Raw genomic sequence first — 27,386 nt, 5'->3', positions numbered from 1 at the left:
ATTTTTTAAGCCAGAGGAGATTATGATCTGCACCTCTGAGTACAAGAACTGGGGGAGTTGTAGTGCTGCTGGAGGCACTTTGAATGCAAAGGGTGCCACGCTTAGAGAGGCTGAGGCCCTGCTTCACCACATTAACAGGTGTTGACATTCCCTATTGCCCCATGTGAATTCTGTCTGAAGAGCTCCATACCCTATTCCCAATGCAGGCTGTGGCTTGACAGACACAAAAGTACAACTAAATAATGAATTAAATGAACTTTAAACACTGACAGTGAAGACCCCGACCTCAACATCACACTTTAGAACAGAAAGTTTAATATACAGATCGATGGACAGCCCAATAATTTTTGACAATAAGCAGCTCTAGATATTTTAATCTACATGCCTGTTGACTTTTTGATTTTATTTTCCAAGATTTTGTCAAGTAAAGAGTTTGAGTAAGTAGTCAGCAATGTCATGGGTCTCTTTTCCTCCCCTTTTTGGAGATTGGAAATGAACAAAAAAAAACAGTCATCTGATAGGGAAATAGCTTATTGGTACTCAACTTATTTATAACAGCTCCACAATTTCTCCTGCTGTTTCTTCAAGAACCCTAAAGTGGATTTCTTCTGGCTTCCAGCTGCTAAGATCAACTACTAGTTTCTTTTTTTATCTAGATACAAAAAAAGGCACCATCAGTTATGATGAATAAATATCATGTTACTGCAGTAGAGATCTGGTTTCTAACTGCCTCCATATGGGAACCTGCATTGCTTCAGTTCAAAATACCAATTGCAAACACTGAGCTTTAATGTCTTACTGGTTCCTTGAAGGGAATTGAAGCCTACATACAGATATTTTGGTGCAGGAGTCAAAATACTTTCTATCTGCTTGCACACATGGATACCAAAAGGTTGTTTGACTTTCAGGGAAATTTCCATTGGTGGAGAATAGAGTGTGTTTGTTAGAAGAAACTGCAAGGGTCATCAAGTCTAACACCCTGACAAAATGCCGGATTTATTGTGTCTAAACCATCCAAGGCAGATGGCTCTCTAGCCTCCTTTTGAAAACCTCCAGTGCAGGAGCTTCCACAACCTCCAGAGACAGTAGGACTCTGGAATAGACTGTTTTTATAGTTAGAAAGTTTTTCCTGAGATTTAATCTAAATTTGCTGTGCTGTAGTTTAACCCCACTGCCTGTTGTCCTGCCCTCTGTGGCAAGAGAACAACTTTTTTCTATCTTTTTTATGGCAGCCTTTCAAGTATTTGAAGACAGCTATCAAGTCCCACCTTAATCTCCTCTTTTCCAAACTGAACATACCCAGTTCCTTCAGCCTTTGCTCCTATGGCTTGCCTTTCATCACTTTGATCATCTTTGTTGCTCGCCTCTGGATCCCTTCCAGTTTCTCCACATCATTTCTATACATTGGTGACCAAAATTGGACACGATACTCCAGCTGAGGCCTAACAAGTGCTGTGAAGACCAATACTAACACCTCCTGTGTCTTGCATGCTATGCTTATGTTAATGCAACCTAAAATTGTATTTGCTTTTTTTTTTTGGCAACAGTATCACATTGCTGACTCATATTGAGGCTGTGATCCACCACAACTCCCAAATCCTCTTCAGCAGTGCTGCTGCCAAGCTGGTTACCCCCCATTCTGTATTTATGCATTTGGTTTTTCTTTCTTAAGTGCGTTACATTTGTCTTTGTTGAATTTCATTTTGTTGTCTATAGTCCAGTTCTCCAATTTATCAAGATCCCTCTGAATTTTAGCTCTATCCTCCAAAGTCTTGGCAACCCCCCCACTCCCAGCTTTGTCTCATCTGAAAATTTGATCAGTATGCTTTCTATACTTACAACCAGGTAATTAATAAAGATGTGGAACACCAGGCTAAAAACAGATCCCTGTAGAACCCTACTTGAGACTTCCTCCAATCTGACATCATTCCATTAATAGTTACTCTTTGTTTGTGGTTGTTTAATCAGTTACGTATCCACTTAATGGTAGTTCCACCAAACCTGCATTTCTCCAGCTTACTTGTCAGAATGTCATGTGGGGCTATGTCAAAAGCCTTGCTGAGGTCTGGGTATATTATGTCCACTGCATTCCCCCAATATGTTATGCGCAATCAAAGTGGTCTCCATTCATTTATCTGCCTGCCAGAATGTTCACTACTTGTCACTAGTGGTGACAAAGATGTGCTGTCAGCAGGCTTGTTAAGAAGCACACCAAAAATTCTTTTCTAAAGCTGTCTGCTAAGGTTTTTCCTCTTGAACCTGTCAAAATATTCAGAGATGAATATCTCAAAAGAGAAAGTACATTTCCATGCTTTCTACTGCCTTCTCTTTATCCTGGGGGAAATGGAGCTGGCTCAGCCCCTTGTTCAAGTTAGCCCATCCTCAGGGCTGCTCTCATCACCGTACTCTACCCCTAGGGGCCCTGTTCTGTTGGCCCAGAGTTGCCAGAATGCAGCATGCTCCAGTCACACATCCTCCTGTCTCTTCAGTACTCAGTACTCTCTCTGCACCAGGAGGAGCAGGAACAGATGGTATAAATCAAACTATCAGATTTATGCCACCGAGGGGTTCCCCTAACAAAAAGAATCCTCAGCTGGCTGCTCAAGCCCCCTTTCTGTCAGGATATGGACTAAGAATTTTTGCTCATCAAGATGCTTTTGTTCAAAACACACACTTAATCCTTTGAAGAAAGTAAGCTATTAAGGCCAAAGTGTTTCTGTACAAGTCACCCTAAAGACACAGTATGGGTTTCTTCGCACAGCTATATGCATCCATAGTATGGTGTTTTCTTTTTGCTGCTCATATGCTCTCTGCATAGAGACAGGGCCCAATTCTGCCCTCAGTTACATGAGTGCGAGGCCTATAGACTTCCATCCATGTCACTGAAGCCAGAATTGGTCCCTTATAGATTAAGATATATGTGATCCATAAACTTGGCCTGTCTTGAGGCAGACTAGCCCAGTCCCAGTGGAGAACAATATAGCGGAGATATTTGTGTTCCTGAAACTGTGTGGAACTATTAAAGGAAGATGTGTATGAAAGGGTTTAATGGAGTGCAGCCAAAATATTTCAGTTTACAGGGATGTAAATGAGTTCGGTTTGACCAGATTTAGCTTGATTGCTTATAAAAGGGCTGATGGGTTGAGGAAACAACTAAAAGTTACCAATGATCCAGAAAGAAAGTAGTGCATCATTAAATATGAAGACTGCTATTAATTATAAAACAAGATTTAGTTAAACAGATGTTGAAGAGGGAACTACCGTCTAAACAGTTTGGACAGTGTAATTCCAAAAATGGTACAAGAAATAAAACACACAACCATTTGTCAGAGCCAGCATAACAGGGGTTACTCACCGTTGGGGCACCCTTTGTGCTTGCATCTGGGAATTAGCTCTGCCCAGTCTGACATCCCCTTCCTTTGCTCGCTCACGCTGTGGCTCCTCTTGCTCTCTAGGAATTGCAGTGCTTTGTCTTTGTGGCTTGGCCCATCAACCAGGTCACTATACAGTTTTTCCCCTTCCAGGGTAAGGAAGTCTCTCTGTCATTCCAGGCAAGTCTTCCCACTCTCCTTCCTACTCTGCCCTCCAGAGGCTTTTTTCTCCAGCTCCCTCAGGGGTCAGGATCCCAGGGCTTCTGCTCCCCCAGTAGGCTTTCTTCTTCTCTCCTCCCTATACCCAGAAAGTGACTGCAAACTTCCATGCTGTAGCCCCCTTGTGCTTTCCCTTTCTGGCTTTATACAAGCCCCGCCTACTCCTCCCCAGATGGGCTCCATCTTCAATTAATGCTTGCTAGTCAAGCCTAAGTCTGCCTCCAGGTGCAGCCTACTAGGTTAATTAGCCCCTTCTGAGCTACCTTAATCCCTTCATGGGTGGTGTGTGGTGAACACCCCTCACAGCCAGCAACCAAAGTAAGTGTAAATACATTCAAGAAGAAGTGGGACATGTTTCAAAATCCCACAAGGTTATAAGGACCCTAAATTGACTTGGATGGATTAGGGAGAAGTTCTAGGATGTTTCCAGAGTCAATAAAAACTGGCTATGAAATGATGGTAGATCTATATCTTCTTTTGTCTGCTAGATGTCCTGTATTTAGCACAGGGAGAGCCATAATACAGAAATCTTCATTAAAGTGAGTGAGCTGAGGCACCAAGGCTGAAGAAATTTACAAACTGTTGACTTAAAAGTGACCCAGCTTCTCTACCTTTTGATGTACAACTCAGACACAGGAGAAAGAGGCTGAATTTGAATCCTTAGGCAAAGACTTACGGAGGCTTCTCATCCTAGATTTTTGATCGGCAGGAGAGATTTCAGCTCTGGAGTCTACCTTCTCCAGTTGGGAACTTCCGATAGCACCAAAACCCTTACTTGACAGCTGCCTCTTCATTATATTGTTTTTTAGGTGGATTAACCTTGACAACACCTCCATAGGGTGATATGCAACTTGAAAATGTTTTTCCTCTAATAATATATGCAGCTAGGTATGCTGCAATTCTGGGGTTTTGCCTACTCTTTCCATTTTGCCTTCTCATTAAGCATTCTTTCAAGAATATTTTTATGCTATTTTGGTTTTCAGCTGTTCTTTTCAACTAGTAACATAAATGCAGGCTCTCAGAGGAGAATATATTTAAAAGCACTCAAAACAGGTTACATTTTATTTTCAAATCGCAAGTCAATCCAATTTTTATTTGAACCAACCAGCCTCTCCACCATCTAGTGGTCGCCCGTATGGTGTTGATATTCCAATAAGCAGGTAAGTCCTCTGTGATGATGAAGAAGTTTGACATCGACGCACTTCGTGTGCCAGGTTTAGCCAACAGGTTTTATATTGACGTCAGCAACAGAGTCTCGGCTCTAGCTAATCTGCCAGACGACGTGGAGGTTGCCTGGTCCCTGTATACTTCTACCTCCAACCAATCTGCTGAGCAGACGATTGGCTGTAGGCATCCAGCACGCCGACTCTGGCTTTCGGAGGAGGCCTTCCAGATAATTAAATTGAAGGCCGCAGCCCACCAGCGTGGTGATAAGGGCACTCGTAATCAGCTGAAGTGAAAATTTAACACCCTGGCACTCCACGATCACGAGGCATATTATAACCAAGTGGTAGATGACGTCAAATTTGGCTTAGCCAGGGGTGACTTGAAGCTAGTATTCCGTGCCATTCGCAACCCCAGTGGTCGAGAGGTTGTCACTACAAATGGCATCCTGAATGACAGCCAAGGCCATCCATGTAAATTGGATGATGACATTCTCTCACGCTATGTGGAACGTTATCATAGTCTCCAGCTGCTGCTTGTTCAGAGCTGGATGATCGGGCAGTCACTGCGGTTCTGGATCCAGACATTTGAACTGATGCACAAACATTGGATGAAGTGAAGTGTGCCATCTCTAAACTGAAAAATGGATGCACAGCCGGTGCCGATGGCATTCCCTCAGAGCTGCTAAAATGTGCTATTGATCGTGCAGCAGAATCACTTCTGGCCATCTTTTGTCTGGTGATGGCAGGGTTCCAGGAGAACTGGAACCCTGCCAACTGCCTGGAAGGACAGTATTGTGACCTCACTCTATAAGGGCAAGGGACCATGCAGTGAATGTAAGAGCTACAGGCCGATCACCTTGCTCTCTGTTCCAAGGAAGGTGTTTGCGTATGTTTTGCTGGCACGCCTGGAGACTTTGCCACACCGGAAGCATCATCCACAACAGTCAGGCTTTACAAAATGGCCATTTTGGCCCTTGGCTTGTTGTCGGAGATACACTGTGAGTTCAGAAAGCCCCTGCATGGAGCGTATGTTGATCTTAAGGCTGCATTTTGATTCCGTAGGCTGTGTCACATTATGAAAGGCCTTGAAGGGCATAGGTGTCCCTACCACTCTGCTGGACTTGATTAGAGAGTTGCATAATGGAACCACTGCCCGTGTTCGTCTGGGGAACCGGGTGTCAGTGCCTTTTAAATCAGTATCTGGTGTTAGGCAGGGCTGCGTTCTGGCCCCTGCACTCTTTTTGTCAGGCAATGGATTTCGTAATGCAGCATTCCATCAAGTCCACAGGCATTGAGATCGGTGATCTCTCACTCACAGATATTGACTACACTGATGACGTTGTTCTTTTAAGACAGCGTCCCAACAGGTTTTGTGAGGCACTCCAGCATATGGAGGAGGAGTCAGCTAAGATTGGTCTCAATGTTTCATGGTCAAAGACAAAACTGCAAAATCTAGAACCTGGTCCACCCATGACTCCAATCTCCTTGAACAACGAAGCCATCAGATCAGTTTCCAGCTTTTGCTATCTGGGTTCTATACTTACCAGCTCCTCCAATTCTCACACGGAGGGTCGTTATCAGATTGGCATCACAGCATCTGCCATGGGCTGTTTACAACGGATATGGAATCAACATCTTAGTATGACAATGAAGTTCAGGATTTGTTCGAGCTGAATCCTTCCCCTACTGTAGTACGGCTGCAAAACATGGACACTTATGCCACACAGATTGGACAAAGCTGGAGGCTTTCCACACAAAATGTCAGCGTAGTATATTGGGCATAAAGTGAAGTGACTTCATCTGTAATGCAGATGTTCATGGTCATTTGGGTCTACAGACTACTGGGGCCATTGTCCACAGGTGGCACCTTTATGCTTTTTGGACATGTTGCAAGGATGCCACAAGATGTTCCAGCAAACATCGTTCTCTGGGTGGTTTGTAACATTTGGGATAAAATTCCACCAACCGAGGGGTGGAGGTGGCCCAGATGCAAACCCCCTATTACATGGGTTCACCAAGTCTGTTCCGATGTTGTACTCTCAGGTTGTCAAGCCTTTGTGGTTGCGCAGGAACAGACCAAATGGCGAATGATCGCTACGGCTGGCTGTCTGGCTAAGCGTTGAAGAAGAAGAGGAGAAGCCTCTCTCTCCAGAGTTGGTATAAAATACCTTCTTTGAATATTTATAAAATACTTTGTAATTATATTTGCATTTATGTAACAAATTTACAGTAATGTTAATTTAAATGTGTCTGAAATACTTGATATCCTGGATTCTTCCCAAGTATAGATATGAGAAACACAAATTTGTATGTAAAAACTAATACTAGTACAGTGAATGTAATGGATAAAGGAAGAGAACTTGTGTTAAGACTTTTGGGGCTAGATTTTTTTTTCTTTTTTTTTCTTAAGTGGGCACATAGCTGGACTTCTGCACATGCAAAATCTCCTGATATACACACTCTTATTAGGGTTGTGCATGCATAGTTGTGTGCAAGTGTAAATCCTGACCTCTGTGTACCCTAGAGTCTTGGGCATGCAAGTTAGGGGTGCAAAAAACTGCATGTGCCCTTTTAAAAATCTGCCTGTTGGGACCTACATCCAGTTCTGCTACTGATTCACTGTTTGATTCGGATAAGTCACCTCACCTAACCTCTCCACCTCAGTTTATCAATTTGTTTCAATGGTTATATTCACTTGCTTAAAATTAAACATATGCTTAAGTGCTTTGCTGAATTGGGGCCATTATGCTTGTGTATCTTTGCAGGATGTTTTGAGGTTGAACTAATCTTTGTAAATGGTTTCCAAATCCTTGGATGAAATATTCTATGCAAGTACAAATTGTTTCTGTGCATCTCTGCTTGCAAAGTAATCTCATCTCCTTAATGCAACAGAGTAGCTACTGTCTCTGATATTGCTTAGGTGAACAGGCCTGATCAGAACAGGAAAGCTGAAAAAAACCCTATTCTCTTGTATGACAAGTCTTATTATGTTCCTGATAAGAATGCTTCACCTCACTTTTCAGATTCAGAGGGAAACCTATGTCAAAACAACCAGCTGCTACAGATAACACTGACCATGCACAGAGTTATCATCCCCTCTGAGGATGTGCTCCGAAAACTAATTGATCTATATCCTTTATAATGCTTACCTGTAGTTATTAAGGTAAGGTAATACAGAAATACATTGACAAAATGGTAAGTGTATAGAACCTTCAGGTCAATATTAATAAATTGGTGCATTCACCTCTGCATCTCATGATGACTGAAAGGTTAAATTTAGTGCTTAAGAAAAGTCTTCATATTTTAAAACAAACCTGGGAAGATGTTATCAGTGATCTAGGGTAGAAGGTATATGGAGAAGGCTTTCCAGAAAATTACATGGCAATTGCAATCTCAGATCCAGTATTGATAATTATTTATGTATAGAAAGATCTTCATATTATGCTAACCTAGTCTATGTCAGATAATCATTGAAAGATATGCACTAAGTCTTGGATTACAGTCTCCATGCAAATAAAAGTTAAAATGTTCCAAAAATGAAGTGGGTAAATTTTAAAACAATCTCCAGTCTAATTATCGTATTTTGGGGCCTCAATGTTTTGTGAAAATATATTTTCACAAAATGAGTTTGTGGCCCATCAGACTCTCATAAAGAAGATGCTAAGAGCATGAATACAGGCATAACTGCTCTCTCGTATCTAGAGGATTCTTAGCTGTGGAAGATACTGCCTAACTCTATTAGCTTTACTGAATGTTTGTTCATAATTAATGGATCATAACATAATTAGGGACCAATCCTGAGAGACACCAAGCACCTCTGAGTCAGGCATTTACTTGGTACAACTTGTTTTAGTTAGTACTTCCCCCCACAACTCTAATTTTTATTGGTTTCCAATTAGTATAGCTGTGCAAAACAGACTTCCGATGACATTAGTAGTCAGACTTCCCTAGATACCCACACTATGCAGAATCCAAGATATCAAGCAATTACTTTTTGGAGTGTAGAATAAGTGGCATTTAATTTAGGGTCCTGCATTTCCTCAGAAATAACAAGATATGGGGCTCAGTTCTCACTTACATTGAGACACTCCCATTTACAGTGTAAACCAAACAAATAGCTGAATTACAGAGGCAACTTGCTTCCCAGGGTCAAGAAAACAATCCTGTTTTCAATCAATAATAACTACAACTGGAGTAGTACCTTTGTAAGTGAAGGCAAAATTAGGTCCGTCACCTGTAAAGAATATAGATAGATTAGATATTAAAGTGCGGGGGTTTTGCTCTACAATAGTAGAAACAAAGGGGACTTGATTCCACACCAACCCAAATATACCATGTGATCAATTCTAGAGGCCTCAATCCTCAATAAATAGGAGTTGGGTTCAAATTTGCTTCAAGCTGTCACTGACAGCCTCCACTCCTTTCTGATCATTTTTTTTTTACAATGGAACAAAACAAGTGTTTACATCTTCCCTTTGGAACTTGGGTTTTCTGCAGTCAGGGAAGTAATTCATTTGTCAATTTTTAAATTCCACACACTCAGACTTTCCAGCCAGATATAAGTATTTGCAAAGCCAGTGGTGGACTAAAGCAGATTTGAATGGATCAGCTAATCTGGGCTTTGAGTTTTTTGAAGTTGCCTTCAAATTTCCAGCTCCACCACTCTTCATCCCTCAAAATTACATGACCAGCTCTGGTCAATTTGCAGTAGATTTGGGTCACATTTAGATTAATCTGACCCTCTGACAGTCTGTAAATTATCTTCTTTAAATAGGTTTCAGAGTAGCAGCCGTGTTAGTCTGTATCCGCAAAAAGAACAGGAGTACTTGTGGCACCTTAGAGACTAACAAATTTATTTGAGCATAAGCTTTCGTGGGCTACAGCCCACTTCTTCGGATGCATAGAATGGAACATATAGTGAGGAGCTATATATACACATACAGAAAGCATGAAAAGGTGGGAGTTGTTTTACCAACTCTGAGAGGCCAATTAAGTAAGAAAAAAACTTTTGAAGTGATAATCAAGATAGCCCAGTATAGACAGTTTGACAAGAAGTGTGAGAATACTTACAAGGGGTAAATGGCTGAGCCATTACAAACATTGAATCTATCTCCCCTTGTAAGTATTCTCACACTTCTTATCAAGCTGTCTATACTGGCTATCTTGATTATCACTTCAAAAGTTTTTTTCTTACTTAATTGGCCTCTCAGAGTTGGTAAGACAACTCCCACCTTTTCTTGCTCTCTGTATGTGTATATATATCTCCTCAATATATGTTCCATTCTGTGCACCCGAAGAAGTGGGCTGTAGCCCACGAAAGCTTATGCTCAAATAAATTTGTTAGTCTCTAAGGTGCCACAAGGACTCCTGTTCTTCTTTATAGGTGCACAATACTTCATAAAGAGATGCATTTTCTCTCTCTGCAGGAGAAAAATATCCATAATGCCCATAATATATTTTTCCTGAACTGATCTTCCATATATGTAAATTATCATTTATAGAATAAAAATAAATGTTCTCTTTGCAGTTAATATATATTTCACACTTCAAAAATATTTTTCTCCAGCATTATCTCTGGTAAATCACAACAGTTAACAGGCAGTTCTCCATAAAAATGATCCTTGATTAATTTAGTACTATTTTATAACCTTTTGTTTCATATGTTAACAAGCTGTATGAATGGACAAGTCCTAATGAAAATTGGGAAGCAAATTACCAAGAAGCAAACTAAAAAGCAAATGTTCATTTAAGTACTTAACACCTCTCAGCACTTGATCAAATACGTCAGTGTTATTTATAACTGTCCTATTTATATCTGTCCTTCACTAATGATTTCAGAAGAATAATATGCATCAAAGCCCTGATCCAATGTCCACGGAAGGCAATGGAAAAGTTCCCACTCGCTTCAATCAGTGAGCATTGGATTAGGCCCCAGGAAATACTGAACATATCAAGTTTCAGATTGTGAATGCAGAGCCGGCTCCAGGCACCAGCGCAGGAAGCAGGTGCTTGGGGCGGCTCATGGAAAGGGGTGGCACGTCTGGGTCTTCGGCAGCAATTCGGCGGCGGGTCCCTCAGTCCCTCTTGGAGTGAAGGACCGGCTGCCGAAGAATGAAGCGGCGCAGTAGAGCTGCCTCCGAAGTGCCACAGATCGCGGCTTTATCTTTTTTTTTTTTTTTTTTCCTTTGCCACTTGGGGCGGCAAAAAAGCTAGAGCCAGCCCTGCGAGGATGAACTGCCATGTTTTCCTTAACAGTTCTCTACATATCTGGATGCTTTAGAAAATAAGTCTTCTGGGCTTTGTGTAAAGATATGCTATTTTGTAAGGTAAGAATTTTTTGCATAAATGTACCTGTGAAATAAAATAAGTGATACAATGACATGCTAGCAGTTACTGTTCAAGCTGGTCATGTGGTGCGACAAATAAGAGTGACTTTGCATTTCTTAAGTTAGCATTCAAAAGAGGAATAATATTCCATAGACTTCCTTAAAGTTTTACTTGCACAGATCTATGCACAATGGCCCAAATGTCCTGGTGCAAATCCATTAAAATCAATGGATGAATTCAGCTCCATGTTATGGGTGCATAATTATGACCCTGAGCCTCCAAAAGCCTGAGCACCCTCAACTTGTATTGACATCACTGAAAGTTGAGAGTGATCAGCAACTGGTTGAATTGGGCCCTAGGTTACCATACAGTTTTCTCTTTCATATAAAGCAATGTTGAATACTTGGGCTATATCAATATGAAGCACAACTCCTGATTGCATTCAGTACGGAGTTGTACTTAATCAATTGCAGTGTTACCCTAGGAAATTATTTCCTTTTTCCTTCTATTACATTTAATTTAATGGTTGATATTTTAGTTTAAAGAATGTATTTATTAAAGAGTCAGCATTTGCCAACAGTTTTTGCATAGCACTAGTACTTTCATCAGTACTTAGACCAGGAAATAAATGGTAGATGCTGGCAAATGTTGGCTTTTCAATAGTGACCATTTTTCTACCTCAGAAAGGGGTACTTCATTAGTGCCGAATGGTTCAGTATTTTACAGGACACTATGGAATACATTTTCAAATTGTGCATGTGTAAAATTCACAAATGCACACACCTACAGGAGAGTACATATGTCCATTTATTAGAGCAAACCCAGGTTTTGTGTGTGCATGGCTTACAAGCCAAATAAGCTGAATGGAAAGATGAGACATAATACATGCAATCTGACCACCTCATGTACAAGGCACTATTTCTCAGGAAATATCTTGTACATATCAAGTTAAACTGTATCACCCATAACAATTTCTATTTATTTGTGGGTGGCAGGTTTCCACTCCCTCACCCAATATATAATAAAGAAAAATAATCCTGGAACCAGGCATTGCCTTCACTGTCAAACTAACTGATTTAAAAAAACTATGAGTTTGTTGTAGAATTTGGTGGTACAGATAAGCACCATCTAAAGAAAAAGTAATAGACCAGATCCTTGGTTTGTATAAATCTGTGTAGCTTCATTGAAGTCAGTGAACCTATGCTGATTTATACAAGCTGAGGATCTGCCCAATATATTTAAAGGTCTGAGCACTGAGCCAACTCACTGTGTTATTTAATATTTATGTATGTGTACATACTATGGTGAGATGATCAGAAAGGTTGAAGTTTGTCACATACACAGTCATACAAAGCAATAAGACAGAGTTGGTAGTGTCAGTACAAGTGTTTGATTCTTGCATTATAAACTCTCTATTTGGATAGAACAGTGTACTTTGGAGAAGGTGCTTTGAAGCAAAATTTAAAATCTGAGTAACCAAAAGAGCATAGAAGTTATAAACCAGATTGGGTGTTTGCCTTGCAGCATTACTGGTGTTTCAGTTACACAAATAACCAGCAAAATTCTTTATTTTATTATTCTATTTTCCATTCACAATAGGTATTGGATAACAGAGTTCTGGATCATGTTCAAAATGGATTCTAGTCTAATTAACACCATGGAGGAATTTCAGAAATTGGTGAGAGCTAATGGTGAGGAGTTACACTGTCGCCTAATTGACACAACTCAAATGTGAGTGTCAAGGTTTTAATATGTTTGGGAAACAAAACAATATTGCCATCTCACTTGCCTAAAATAATAGTAACCAATCTCCAATAGCTAGATTAGGAATATTTCCAAGTGTCCTATATTAGCAATGTGCAAAAGATTTCAGTTTACTGAGGGTGAAATTTACCCCTGTGCCGTGGGCCAGTGTGTGACAATTTAAGTCCCATTAAAGCTCTAAAAATATGGCTTCAATTTAACTTAATTGTTGCAGAGATCTTGTGCTGACCCTCTGCACAGGGTAAACTTCACTGTAAGGAACACAGAAGACTTTAAGTGAAGAAAGATTTTGAAAGACTTAATTCCTTGAAAGGGCAGTGAGAAAGGAGAACACATTTTACTCAGCATGTACATGAGGTAAAACAGTGGACTTTTTAAAAGCCAAAATTCAGGTTACTAGGGAGACAATAGAGGGTTCATTTCATTCTATCTAATTCCTAATGTTATTTTATGTGTTGTTGCTGGTCTTATTATCTGGTCAAGAACAGATCCCAGAGCACCTAGAAAAATAAAGGGCACAGGGGCCGTATCTCACGTGGCTCTCTCCTGGGAAGAGACTCTTCCCATTTTTAAATAAGGGCTTGGCTACACTGGAGAATTGCAGCACTGGTGGAGGCTTTACAGCGCTGCAACTTAGTCACCGTCCACACTTGCAAGGCACATACAGTGCTGCATCTCCCTGGCTGCAGCGCTGGCTGTACTCCTGCTCTGCCTCGGGTATAACTATTGCAGCGCTGGTGATGCAGCGCTGGAGTGCAAGTGTAAACAGTGATTAATCTTACTACGCTGTAACTGACCTCCGGAATTTTCCCATAATGCTTTTAACTAAATTACTCTCTTTATTTTGTTATGATGCCTCTCTTTGTTTTGTTGTGAACTCGGGGCTCCGGGAGCTGCTTATCTAAAAAACAAACACAGCTCCTGTTTGCTGTGAATGAGGCAGGCAGGGGGATGAATGTCTACAGCTAGTGTTTGCTTGAGGAGAGAAACAGCACGGTGGGGGCGGGGGAGAAAGGGAGTCCGTCGGAGCAGCTGCTTATCTGGTCTGCAGGCTATTTGCATTTAAGAGTGAATGAGGGGTCAAGGAAATGGTCAGATTTTGCAAGGCAGGGAGCTGACACAGTGTCGGCTCCAAAAATCCACTCTCTCTCTCTCCCCCGCTCCCTGTCACACTCCACCCCACCCCCCTCTTTTGAAAAGCACGTTGCAGCCACTTGAATGCTGGGATAGTGCCCATAATGCACCAACAGCGCTGTAAATGCTGCAAATGTGGCCACACTGCAGCGCTGGTAGCTGTCAGTGTGGCCACACACCAGCACTTTCCCTACACAGCTGTACGAACACAGCTGTAACTCCCAGCGCTGCACATCTGCAAGTGTAGCCATGGCCTAAGAGAAACAGGCAGCAGAATTTGACCCACAATTTATAGCTGTCCATAGAGTATAAGCTTCCTTATGAGATTCAGTTGAGCTGCCCATGAAGACAATCAGGGGCAATAACAAGGCATAATGGACTGACCAGATCCTGTTGCCACTGAATCCCATTGACTTTAATGGGACTGGGATTTGATCCAATGGACACAGCAAACTGAAGAGAGTTAAGCACAACAATGCTGAGGAGATGTCACTATGGCTGTATTCTGTTTCATAATGTAATTTTACTATCTTTAAAGGGTACTTTAAAAATGCATGCTAAAAGCATTCAACGGGACTGTTGTCATAATATCTTTTATTGGACCAACTTCCAGTAAAAGATATTACCTCACCCATCATGTCTCTCTAATATCCTGGGACAACATGGCTACAACTACACTGCATATGTCATAATATCCATCATTCATAATGAATATAAAGAAATTGTTCTTTTGAAATTCAAATCATTCATTGGTTTTCAACTGCAATAAATCATGCAACTGATGCAACCATGTTTTGGGGGAAATGTAAATTAGTTTTCCTGCAAAAATCAACCTCAATTTTAGTGTAAACTTTTTCCTATTTTTTAATAAAAGAAATTCCCGGGATTGGTCCCGAAAGCTTACACAGCGGATAAAGCCCAACACCAGTAAGAAAAGGAAAGTCTCACTTCTCTTTGATCATCTAGAGCCGGAAGAGCTATCAGACCACCTCACCTACCTTGAATTTAAGTCCTTCCGAAGAATATCAGTAAGTGATCAGCTTTTGGCTAGGAAAAAACAAAACAACTAACCTTGTGTACATGCGGTTGGACTCACTTTCATCCTGATCCTTACTTTGTTTTTTCCAAAAGTGTTTGTATTGGTTCGGGGGAGCTAGCCGTGGAGAGGGCAAACAGGTTTGACCCCCTTATGTTCAGACAGTAGGTTGGGTCAGGAAGGAGAGGCTGAGGAACAAGCTATCTCCTTTCACTCAAAACAGTGTTTAAGCTGATGCAAGTGGCATGGGGGCAGGGGGGTGGTGAGGGGACTGGAGAATGGGGAGAGCAAAGCACGGCAGGAGCTAGGCTGTCTGATTCTGTCTCCCTGGGCTACTCACCTCATTATGACAGCAGAGGGGCGCTGCAGCACTCCTTTACAAGGGCTCCTGGAGAGCCCTGAAACCCCTTAAATATTGAAGTAACACTTTGTTTTAAACAGGCCAATTGGGGCTGTACCTGACTGTCTTTTTTTTAGTTTGTCACACTAAAGAAAAGGCCAGTATGGTTTGATAGTCTTTATGTGTCAAACAAAAGTGTGCACAGCAGATTCAAAGCAGCAAGGAGGGGCAATGTGTTTGTGGGTATGGTTGATCCTTTCCCCACCCCGGAAATGTGTACAATACTGATTTGAAAGCTGCTGAGATAAGATGCATAGCTAAAAGAACAAAGAGACTCATCTTTTGGATGGTAGCACTAGAATCTGAAGTGTAAGTTTTGCAGTTAGAGGGATGTTGAACAGATTGCAAAAAAATCTCTCCTAGTCATGCATCAGTGCACTTTATTTTAAGCTCCAGGTACGTGACTCCTCATATGTTATGTTAAAATCTAACAGCCTTGGGACTGAAGTCACGCATTTACGCATAGGGTCCTACCTGTAGGCAGTAATAATACTTAATGCTTATATAATGCTTAACATTTTCAAAGCTCTGTGCAGACGCTAATTAATTAATGATTAATGGGAATAACAAGTATGATGCACAGTCAGAGTCTTGGTTCCCTCACAGTTCTCAGCCAGTTATTTAGCTGTGTAACATAGGTTCCTCCATACTTTACTAGTGATAATCTGAGATAAAAAATTAGTTCACCTGGACCTTGGTTAGGAAAAGAAAGTGCATTATCCATTAAACAATGTGATTATTTAACTCCTCGCAGAATGCCTCCCTACTATAGTAGCCTAATACTTGTCCCTGTTATGGGAGAGACTTTGCAAATTAGATGATGTAATTCTAACATGAGAGTAACTATTCATACATTCATTCATTCTAAGGCTAGCAGTTACCATCAAATCATTACTGTTCCTCCAGTATTTCCCATATTGGGTCCAGAGGCTTGTGTCTGACTACAGCGTATCTTTCAAAAAGACATTCAGTCTTGGTATTGAGAGAGAGAGCCCACCACTCCTCTTGGCAGTTTGTTCCAAAGGTTAATGTCCCTCTCTGTTTTTTTTTTTTTTAAAAGACATACAGTTGTTGGGTTGTTGGGTGTGTGTATTTTTCTCTCTCTCTCTCACTCCCCCCCCGAACTGTATTTCTCATTTGAATTTGTCTAGTTTTAATTTGTAGTCATTCCATCTAAATGTCTTAATGACTGTGTTTAATTCTCTGAGCATGTCCAGTGTGAACAAGATGTTACTATTGAAAAAAAGCACTGGTTTTAAGAGCTGAGCTTTTGAGTTTGATGGAATTATGACAGAATGGTGGGATAACATGTGTGTTCGTAGGGTCTGATAACCTATGTAGGTCCTAAATCTCGAAATAGCTAAGCCACTTGAACTTCAGGAGATGCTTACATAGACTGGGACTTTTTTTAGGACAGTGTACTGGTGAACTCAGTTTAATGGTATTACAAGACTTGTGGTGGTTTCCATTTTACAAAAAATACCCAAGTACTCAGAAATCAGGTCTATGAGATTCTGGGCCACAATTTTGCTATTTTAATTCCACTTCTTTTCCTATCTAGTTGTGGGATGCAACCTTATAACAGGATGGTTAATAGATCCCCCTCCATAATTATCTAAAAAAGATACTAAGGTGGGCTGATAAATGACTGATATTCAAATGCTCTAAGCTGAAAACATCATTGCTCCAATGCTGCAAGCTAGAGCAAGAACAAAATGATCTTTGAATTCAGATCTCTCACATGGCCATCTATGAGTCTACGCTGTTTTCAGTTGTTTCATTCAGCCTTTATCTTGTTCCGTTTGGGGCAGACGAACTGTTTGTTCTTAGTAAAAATACAAGTCGGAGATGAAAAGGTATGTTTATTCTGAATGAAATTAACGTTTATTTGCTCTGTGCAAAATTACTTTCCATTCCAACCTTGTTAAATAACCTTGATAATAAATTCAGACACCAACATTCTTCTGAAAGCTTGTCTAATACATTATATAAAAATGTGCCCAACATTATAGGGAAGCCTTCTGGCATTTTCCAGAAGGGAGAACTTCTGGTAACCAACATAATCTAATCAAACTTATTAATTATTGTACTGAAACCAATACAAAGATAATAATTATATAGTTAAATACTGAAAAATTATCCAGCTCTGTAGAGTGGCTGCTTGGGTTCCATGTTATTGCCAAATCTGGCTTTGGTCCAAAATTCAAACAATGGATGTGAACAGTCTAATCTCACAGACAACTCTGCTTATTAGCGTTAATATTTCTTCCATTTTTAATTTAGCAAGGGGAACAAAGCAAGGTTGTTGGCTGTCATCTCTGCTTTTTTACATGGATTTTGAACTGTTGATAGCTCGTATTAGTAAAAAAAAAGAAACAAAAGAAAGATAAAGACAAGAAAGAAGCTGTAGAGAACATAAAGCAGCCTTATGAGCTGACAATTTACTACTTTTTATTACAGATCCATCTCTTCCAGTTTCTGTTTTTATGGGCTTACTAGAGGAATAAATTTTCCACTTGGTATAAAATCAAATTTAATAAGTCAGAATTGGTGCATGGGCTGTGGATTTGAGCCTAATTTTTTCCCACAGTTTGGATTGTTCCAGGCTGAATCAAATACTTGCATAGTAAATGATCCTGAAGTATTAAGGAAATTCAAAGGCTGGACATTGGTTCAGTACATGGAATCCGATATCTCCCTTGATCTTGATGAGCAAAGTGCTTTGATAAAGATGAGCATTCTTTTTTGATTGTTGTAACAAACACACAAAGGCCTGGTCTACACTGGGTTGGGGTGGTCAATGTAAGATACGCAACTTCAGCTACGGGGATAGTGTAGCTGAAATTGACGTATCTTATTTCGACTTACCCCCTGTCCTCACGGCGCGGCTCTCCCGTCGACTTCATTTCCGCCTCTTACCCTGGTGGAGTTCTGGAGTCGACGGGAATGCGTTCGGGGATCGATTACTACCCGCTGATCTGGTGAGTAGTGTGGATGTACCCTTTGGATCATTGTGGTTAAATTAAATAAGACGTTGCAATCTGCCTGGCAAAATAAGAAGTCACAAGCCTAATTCTGAACTTATGTTGACTTCATTGGAATTATTTCTTCATTGGAATATTTACACTAGCATATGTGAGATCAGAATCAGTGTCTCGAGATAAGAAAGTTATATCTTCCCTCCAATTTCCCTAAAATTAAGCTACTTCTCTAAGGGCTGGATTGAGCCATTAACCTCCCTCTATATTTAACCTTCTCTGAAGGCCCACTGAACTAAGTGAATCCATGAAGTTGTTGAAGGTGGGACAAGTACATGTGCCTCTCCTGCCGACCAGGGTTAGGAGCTTCTGTGTCAGAAGGCTCAAAGCCAGATTGAGTCTTCTAGACCATCCCAGTTGGGAATGCAGGATTGAAGGCCCTGTATCTCTCCCCACCCTTGTTCCTTTGCTGGTCTGCCACTAAGACTGGTGGATCTCAGGGAATGCTTTTCACACACCTCCTGTTTCCTCCCTCAGACTGGCTTGAGTGCGTGGTTCAGACCTGAGTGGCCTTGGCAAGATGCACAGCCACATATTGCAGGTTAATGTAAATTTAAAAGTTCTACATCATACAGGGCTTCTGCATCTTTGTATGGTTACCATGAGCAGTGACCACAAGATGGCTGTAATATTTAGTTAATTCACGTCAGTCAATTTCCTTTGGAATGGATGCACAGAAGAAAACTCAATTTGTTTTCACTAACAGTAGAAGTCAGAAGTTGCTGGACACTAGAATTCTAAATTCTGATCACTTACATACCCCACAAGAACCTCCCTTTGAGAGATCCTAATTCAAAAGATGCTTCCTGCTTACTAACAGCTCTAAATAAAAAAACAACAACATACCTGTCACTTTGTCTTCAAGCACAGCAGAGGAAGGTGAAACATTGGAAGCATTGAGAGAGAATTCCACCACCAATCCATTTCATGAATATGTAACAGCCATATACAAATTATGGGCTGGATTCTTTCATTCATCACAGCCACTTTGTGCTACTCCGGCAAAGTGAAGTGAACATATTTTGGCCAGAGGTGGCCAGTAGAGAATTCCCTGTATGTGAGGGAAATCTCAGCTGGTGTCACGTTGTCAGAGGCATAGCTTCCTGTTGCACCAGCAGTCCTCCTTTCATCTTCGGCATTATTGCTTGCTGGGGGAACAGGATGGGAGCATGGTGGGACAGAGCTTTACTACCTCTGACAGTGGCATAAGGTAATTTGGGGAGCGTCAGCTGGCTGCCAGACTGAATTCCCTCTACCCCCTGTACTGAGCAGAGCTTAGGGATGGGGGATGGTTTCCACCCTATAGATAAATATAAAATACATAACATGTCACTGTATTTTATTTAGCAAGAAGATATATATCTGCACACAGGCTTCATGGAATATACAAAGTCTGGATGCGATTTAATTTTGTTTTTGTTTTTTAGTTCTCAGATTACCAGAATTACATTGTAAACAGTTGCGTAAAGGAGAATCCAACAATGGAAAGATCCATTGCTCTTTGTAATGGTATCTCCCAATGGGTACAACTAATGGTACTCAGTAGGCCAACACCACAGCTTCGGGCTGAAGTGTTCATCAAGTTTATTCATGTTGCACAGGTCAGTTTCACTTTGACCTTTTTGTGTTTGTCATATGTCCTTTCTTTGAAACTGTCAGCCCTTTAATTATTCCTCCTTCACCACTACCTGTATTCTCCAGTGGGATCAGCTGGGAGGGATAGTTGGCAGTGGTCTCTATTTTTATAGCAAATGATCGAGTATCACCTTATTTTCAACTGCAGTAGGTCTCTCCCTAGACTTCCTTTTGAACCACTCAATACTTTCCCTTAACCTTCCAGAGGTTTCACCATTTAGAGAGCCTATTTGCTAGTGAATTACTGTGATAAAGAGAACATGCTCCAGATTCTCCTGAACAGGAGCATTGAATATTGTTAAAAATCTTACCTTTGCACTGAAGAGAGGTGTCCTTTGGAGACGCGCTCTGCCTGTAGAATAAAAAGGCTTTTTGTATAAAGGAAGAGCTCACACACCACCCCAACAAATGAGAACATTGCTTGAGTATAAAAGTGGAGTAAGATTGTTTTAAAATGGTAACCAAGAATGATGTGCTAGACAGGAAATTGTTAGGAACTCTGTAGAACCAACGGAACCTAGGCCCCAGCTAAAAAGGAAAGCATAGTTTGGATGTATACATTTCACAGCTTCAAACCTTAAGTAATTGATATTGTTTGTCAATACAGAAGCTCCACCAGTTGCAGAATTTCAATACTTTAATGGCAGTGATAGGAGGTCTCTGTCACAGCTCTATCTCCAGACTCAAAGAAACAAGTTCGTATGTTCCTCATGAGGTCAACAAGGTCAGTATCACTGTACTCGGTATCATAAACATACAGTTTAGTTACCATCAGGCAATACAGATTGGACAACCTTCAGGCAAACAATTTTTATTTTTTTCCCCCCAATTACATTTACAGATTAAAAGATTCCAAATACGCGGTGATAGAAGTGGGGGGAGAGGGAAGATGGGGAATTGGTGACTTGAGGCTGTATTTTTAAGGATACCTAATTTAAAATCATCTTAATTTGTGAAGCTAAAATCTGGGGGTTTAAGTGGTTTGGAATCTGAAAATATTGGTGGATTGCTTTTTAAAATATTATTAAATGTGTAAGCAGTTGTAAACTAGGTTTCATTTGAAGCCAGAAGATTTAGACCTGTAGGGTTACTTTGTTTTGTTTTGTAAATCTTGGCTTGGCTTTCTGGAGGATAAAAACATGTCAGTGAAAAATAACATGGGCTGTCTCTATACCATCTGAAGAGACAAATATGTTCACATGAACAAAATCATGAACACAGAAAATATGATTAATTTTACTATTTTGTTTATTTTCTTTAGGTGTTTAATGAAATGACAGAACTGCTCTCATCTTATAGGAACTATGACAATTATCGACGTGCTTACAATGAGTGCACTAACTTTAAGATCCCAATCCTTGGGGTCCACTTGAAAGACCTGATCTCCCTTTATGAGGCCATGCCAAATTACTTAGAGGACCAAAAAATTAATGTGCATAAACTACAGTCTCTGTATAACCATATAAATGAACTGATACAACTCCAGGAGTTGGCACCTCCCTTAGAAGCTAATAAGGATCTTGTACATCTGCTCACGGTAGGTCTGTAAGATCACAGAAACACTGCCTATTTCGAACTGCTTTTCATGCATTTCTCAAGTGTTTAAAGCTAAATACATACTTTTCTACAGCTAATATGAAAAAAAAAGGTAAGGTTTTTAGGGTACAGTAGGGGTTACACAGTAGTCCCGGTGAGGACATGGGCTGTAGGAAAAGGTAGTTGATAATACAAGCTGTTTGGTAGTTTCCTGGGGGTTATTTTTATAGGAAGGAATTAAGATATTTGTCTGTGCTCTTCTACGTTGGCAAGCACTGCCTCACTTTCACTAAGGAGGCACTAACTAGGGGCAGAGCTGCCTTTACTCCCTGGATACACTTGGAGAGATAGGTCTTATAAAAGTCTCCAGGTATGCTGGAGGGGTTTGCTGTGCCTGTTACTTATAGTAGCTGCTGTGTGCTTCAACATGAAAAGGGAGAGGCATCATAAGATGCTATTGGGATAAAGGTACCTCAGTTCTGAGGAATATTTTACTTTACTTTGTGAAGCTGCTGTATGGTACCAGCAAAGATTGTCTGGAATTAGCTTGTGTTTATGTATCGGGGTAGCCGTGTTAGTCTGTATCCACAAAAACAACAAGGAGTCTGGTGGCACCTTAAAGACTTAACAGATAACAGCTTATTTGGGCATAAGCTTTCGTGGGTAAAAACCCACTTCTTCAGCATCTGAAGAAGTGATTTTTTTTATCCACGAAAGCTTATGCCCAAATAAATCTGTTAGTCTTTAAGGTGCCACCAGACTCCTTGTTGTTCTTGTGTTTATGGTGGTTCTTTCTGGAATATCTCTGCCAGGATAATGTTACTAGTTCTGCAGGGATGCTATCCACATTAAATAAGAGATGTGCATGTGTCTCAATATCATTGTTTTAGTCAAAAAAAGATTAAAGGTCTAGAAAACATGACCTATATGGGAAGATTTTAGAAATTGGGTTTGTTTAGTTGGAGAAGAGAAGATTGAGGGGGGACATGATAACAGTTTTCAAATACATAAAAGATTGTTACAAGGAGGATGGAGAAAAATGGTTCTCCTTAATCTCTGAGGATAGGACAAGAAGCAATGGGCTTAAATTGCAGCAAGGGCAGTTTAGGTTGGACATTAGGAAAAACTTCCTAACTGTCAGGGTACATAAGCACTGGAATAAATTGCCTAGGAAGGTTGTGAAATCTCCATCATTGGAGCAGGTTAGACAAAGACTTGTCAGGGATGGTCTAGATCAGGGGTAGGCAACCTATGGCATGCATGCCAAAGGCTGATTTTCAGTGGCACTCTCACTGCGTGGGTCCTGGCCACCAGTCCGGGGGCTCTGCATTTTAATTTAATTGAAGCTTCTTAAACATTTAAAAAACCTTATTTACTTTACATACAACAATAGTATAGTTATATATTATAGACTTATAGAAAGAGACCTTCTAAAAACGTTAAAATTTATTACTGGCACGTGAAACCTTAAATTAGAATGAATAAATGAAGACTTGGCACACCACTTCTGAAAGGTTGCCGACCCCAGGTGTAGATAATACTTAGTCCTGCCATGAGTGCAGGGGACTGGACTAGATGACCTCCTAAGGTCCCTTCCAGTCCTACGATTCTAGTTGCTCCTAGAGTGTTATCAAACTATGAAGAATTATTAATATGTACTTACTTTTCCCAGGTTGTGCTGTTTATTTTTAGCAGGTTGCAATTTAACAAGATGGGCCAGTTTTGCTTCCAGCTTACAGACCCTGTTTCAGCAAAGCAATTAAATACATACTTAACTTTAAGCACATAAGTAGCTCTACCACTGGGACTACCCATGTGCTTGAAGTAAAACACCTGTGTTACTGAATCAGGGCCATAGTCAGTCAGGTTTTCCTACAGAGCCTTGCTAAGTACTGAATTTCCCCTAGCCCCACCCCTAAAAAAACAACCCCCAAAACAAAAAATGCTTTTAATACCTTGTTTAAAGTGATTTTATGTTCCTAAACTTTCTTTTTTTCCATAACATTTTAGCAAAAATAATTTTACACATTAGAAATATATACAACTGCAGCCATTCACAATTTCAGTGCAAAGCCTTGAAAATGGGGGGTGTTTTGTGACTGTATCAGATGTACATTACTCTGGGTTTGCTGTAAGACTTTACAATAGTAGATTCTCTCTGGCATTCCAGGGCCTGGGGTTAGCCTATTCCTCCCCCAGGCTCACATCAGTCTCCATCCTACTCCTTCCTATTGTCTTTAGTCACCTGCTTTTGCATCAGCAGACATGTCAGTGTGAAGAGGTGGTGGTAATTGCAGGGAGGAGTGATTAATTCATAATGAAAATATTATTTGACAAAATTAGCTTGTTTTTTGAATTGCCAGAAACCAGTTTAAGATTTATTGGTTATTTGAAATTATCATTACAACTTCTGCAATAATAATTCTTGATCTGTAGGTTGTTCAAGTGGTTTTTTGCATATATTTGAAATCAGAAACTTGAGTAGCCTTGTTCGGTTTTGTTTGGACGTGTCACATGCTATATTTCTGGGCCCTGCTTATACAAGTATGCGAGATGCCATCTTGGCTGGTATAGCAGGAATTGACCTGAGGAACTCTAGAGCTAAGGGCATGAGCTACTGTAGCTTGAGCTGAAGCTCTCGATTGGATACAGAGGGTGATCTGTACAGGCATTCCTTTGTGGCTTATATAAGCATAGCTCCTAGAATCAGCTTTCTAGTGTGAATATTTGTATGCAAGAGTTCTGAATTCACTTCCTGTGAAAACTATCTAATATCAGCTGAGAATTAGTTATTTGCAAGAACTTCCTGCCACTAAGCTTATTTGCTGGAATATTTGCAGAAACCAAGGCAAAAGGGGGTGTAGGCAAGCTTTAAAAAAAAAAAATCTCTCTCATCCAGGTGCAATAACAGCCCCTTTCTAAAATTAATGGTGATAGCACCAGAATTCTCACTATGAATAAGCAACCCATCTTCTGGCTCTTGCATGTACTTACCCACTGTTTATGATCCCAGCTGGGTTTGATGAATTCAAGATGTTGAAACAGCAGATTTCAGGCTGACAGCATAGACTGAGGTGAAGAGGAATAGCAATGAAGCTATATGCCGCCTCCTTCAGCTCCTGTGATGGGTTCTCCATGTCTAGTGATGGACCGATGCTGTTTGAGGGCTATGATGGTGCAGTTCAGCTTCCACCATTATCAGATTTGGTCTGCATTCCAGTGTCCCCTGTTGGTTGGGTTAGCCCTCCAGATGACCCAAAAAATTACCACCTTTCAGGGTCCACAAAAATAGTCAAAAAGAAGGAAAAACCCAGACACACTAGGCTACAGCTTCTTCATCAGGGTCTGAGTGGACACTTCTTCCCTCTATTGAAGGGGCTCTCTCAGTCTTCCTGTAGTCCTGCGAAATGGTCATTTGCTCAGCTTCTCTCCAATCTTCTTCCTTAAGCCCCTTTCTCTTTGACAAGATCAGCACCCCTGGGAGTGGAGCACTCTTCCAGAAATACACAGAACTGACACTTGGCCTTTGTGCAATGCAACAACAGAATTTTGGTCTTTCCAAAGAGATTATTTCTTTGTAAAAGGTAGTGTAATAATGTGAGGCTCAAAATCTCAGATATAGCGAAACAAATAACGCAGTGTCTGGGCAATAATAACCATAGGAACTACATATGGTAAGACTACAGTGGAGTGGAGACCACTTATTTTCCTTGTAAAAATGCAGTAGCATATGAGAAGTATCAAGCAATAAAAGCACTTCTGTGTAGTTGTTGGAATTATAATAGTATAAAATGTTCTAAGCTACTATCTGCTGGATACAGATTTATCGAGTGAGGTTAAGAATTTTTCTGACTTTAACAGGCCACTCATAGGTTTCCCTCTGAGAAACCAATTAAAAATGGCTTCCCGGACTCTGCTGAGCATATGGAAACCAAAAGAGATACCATACCACATCTACAAATAACCAACTCAGCAAGAAACTCTATAGTTCTTGGGAACAACTTCCTTGAATTTGTGGATATCGCGATAGTGCTAAAATGACCTGTACAGCTTCGATAACTTTTCTCTTTGTGTGGGAGTGGGAGGAGGTGGGAGAAGGGGTCACTGAACTCTAAGAGCCATGTCAATTCAGAGAGGCTAGTTAGACTACTTTTCTCTTTACAGTTACATTTGTGTGTGGCATGCTTGAATAAAATCTATACTGAAATGAATTCTAAATAATTAAAACATTGAAAAGCAATTTTGTTGCACAGAAACCTAATTTTTCCCTAAACTTCTTGGGCAGCTATTAAAGACAAATCTACCAAAATAGATTTTGAATCATAAGTGCACACAGGCAGACATCTCTTGTGGATGTGATAGAACCCCCATTGTAATGTCATGGGGACAACAGACTGTTATTGGGTCACTTATTAACTCACACTGCTAGATGCAGATATCTGATTGTACTTGCGTCCATTTCTCAGGCGATGGGAACAACAGATTGGCATTTGGAAATGTGCCTATTTCAAATTGCTATCAGCACCCAGGCTTTGAATGAGTGTTCCCCCAAATGCATGGTTTTGTAGCACAGCCTTAATTAACAATTAATTCACCAGCAAATTGCATGTGCACCAGAAACAAGCAAATCCACGGAATAACAGCAGCCGCTTAGAGACTAATACAGTTCTGTGTTTTTCAGCTGTCACTTGATCTTTACTACACTGAAGATGAAATATATGAACTATCATACGCACGAGAGCCAAGAAGCCACCGAGCTGCAGTAAGAGCCTTTCCAGAACCTTAACAAAAATGGTTTAACAACAATATAAATTTCATCTCTAGTAGACACTTTGGTTTAGGCTACAGCTCATTAAAGACACTGACGTGTTTGTGGTATATCGTTGTTACGAACAACATGTTAGTGAAGCACAATAGTAATAACTCTATATATGGGCCTGCTTCTCCTCTAACTCTTATGATACCAGTGTAACTGCATTTATTTCGATTATGTATTTGAAATATATGGAGTTACTCCTGATTTATATCCGCATGAGTGGAGAAATCAGGCCCATGAGTTGCCCCATTGACTGTCAACCCTAATTCCTCTAAAGCAACAGGCGTCTGACAATTCCAATAATCTGCCCCAAGGCATTTTTATAATAATTTATTTTTTCAAATTTTTTTATAAACACGGAAAAGAAAGCTGCTTACTGTGACACACTCTCAGGGCGTCCAGAACTGTAAGTCACCTTGTTAGCCCTCTGCCTTTACAAAAGAGAGATTTGCTGATGCTAAACCAACTGATAACATCCTGCCACCCCAGTTGGTTAGCCAGCCGAACAAACGCCTTAGGACTCTGCCAGCCCTTACTTTGCCTTGCAGGTAACACTTGGTGCACCCCAGTGCCCAACCCCCCTGGAAGAGCCTTCCCTTTGTAGTATCCAGTCCCTGTCACCAGACATTCACAAAAGCTTGTTCGCTCCGCTGAGGAGTCACACTTTACTGTAATATTACAATCCTGAGATGAAGTTAGAGTAAAATCAAGAATAAGTTTATTAAAAGTGAAGAGATTTAAATGAGACTATGCAAAGATAATAGAAACAGAAAATGGTTACAAACGAAAGTATAACACTTTATGGTGACTAAAATTTAACTTGACAGGCTACAATCCTCGTCTAAGTTTCTCACCTAAAGGCACCTCTCAGCATCACAAGCTGAGAATCCATGGGTCCAAAAGGCACTGGCCTCTTTGTTCCCTCAGTGATGAATTCCCACGGG

At 40.5% G+C, this 27,386-nt stretch overlaps 2 protein-coding genes across 9 annotated transcripts in view; one reads left to right on the top strand and one right to left on the bottom strand.

Annotated features, from left to right (window-relative positions):
• The window catches only part of RASGRP1 (RAS guanyl releasing protein 1), an 85,314-nt gene that overhangs the window by 31,300 nt on the left and 26,628 nt on the right, over positions 1 to 27,386 (top strand). For 3 of the 5 annotated variants that reach the window (XM_045013709.1, XM_045013710.1, XR_006578864.1), the window contains 8 exons: positions 7,780 to 7,885; positions 11,020 to 11,082; positions 12,683 to 12,814; positions 14,856 to 15,009; positions 19,883 to 20,056; positions 20,698 to 20,814; positions 21,352 to 21,627; positions 26,308 to 26,388. In XM_045013709.1, the coding sequence (XP_044869644.1) occupies positions 7,780 to 7,885; positions 11,020 to 11,082; positions 12,683 to 12,814; positions 14,856 to 15,009; positions 19,883 to 20,056; positions 20,698 to 20,814; positions 21,352 to 21,627; positions 26,308 to 26,388 (1,103 nt within the window). Of the gene's footprint in view, positions 1 to 5,578; positions 5,755 to 6,799; positions 6,914 to 7,779; positions 7,886 to 11,019; positions 11,083 to 12,682; positions 12,815 to 14,855; positions 15,010 to 19,882; positions 20,057 to 20,697; positions 20,815 to 21,351; positions 21,628 to 26,307; positions 26,389 to 27,386 lie in introns of those variants that run through there. The other 2 variants (XM_045013713.1, XM_045013712.1) reach the window with 2 other exon arrangements.
• The window catches only part of FAM98B (family with sequence similarity 98 member B), a 70,850-nt gene continuing 62,983 nt past the window's right edge, over positions 19,520 to 27,386 (bottom strand). For 3 of the 4 annotated variants that reach the window (XM_045013715.1, XM_045013719.1, XM_045013716.1), the window contains exons 9-10: positions 20,402 to 20,442; positions 19,520 to 19,603 (exon numbers count right to left, since the gene is read on the bottom strand). In XM_045013715.1, coding sequence (XP_044869650.1) covers positions 19,535 to 19,603; positions 20,402 to 20,442 — 110 coding nt within the window. In that variant the 3' untranslated portion in view covers positions 19,520 to 19,534. Of the gene's footprint in view, positions 19,604 to 19,692; positions 19,756 to 20,401; positions 20,443 to 27,386 lie in introns of those variants that run through there. The other variant, XM_045013717.1, reaches the window with a different exon arrangement.

Source organism: Mauremys mutica, chromosome 4 (assembly GCF_020497125.1).
Source record: "Mauremys mutica isolate MM-2020 ecotype Southern chromosome 4, ASM2049712v1, whole genome shotgun sequence".
NCBI lineage: Eukaryota > Metazoa > Chordata > Testudines > Geoemydidae > Mauremys > Mauremys mutica.
This window is presented reverse-complemented; position numbering and strand designations above follow the sequence as displayed.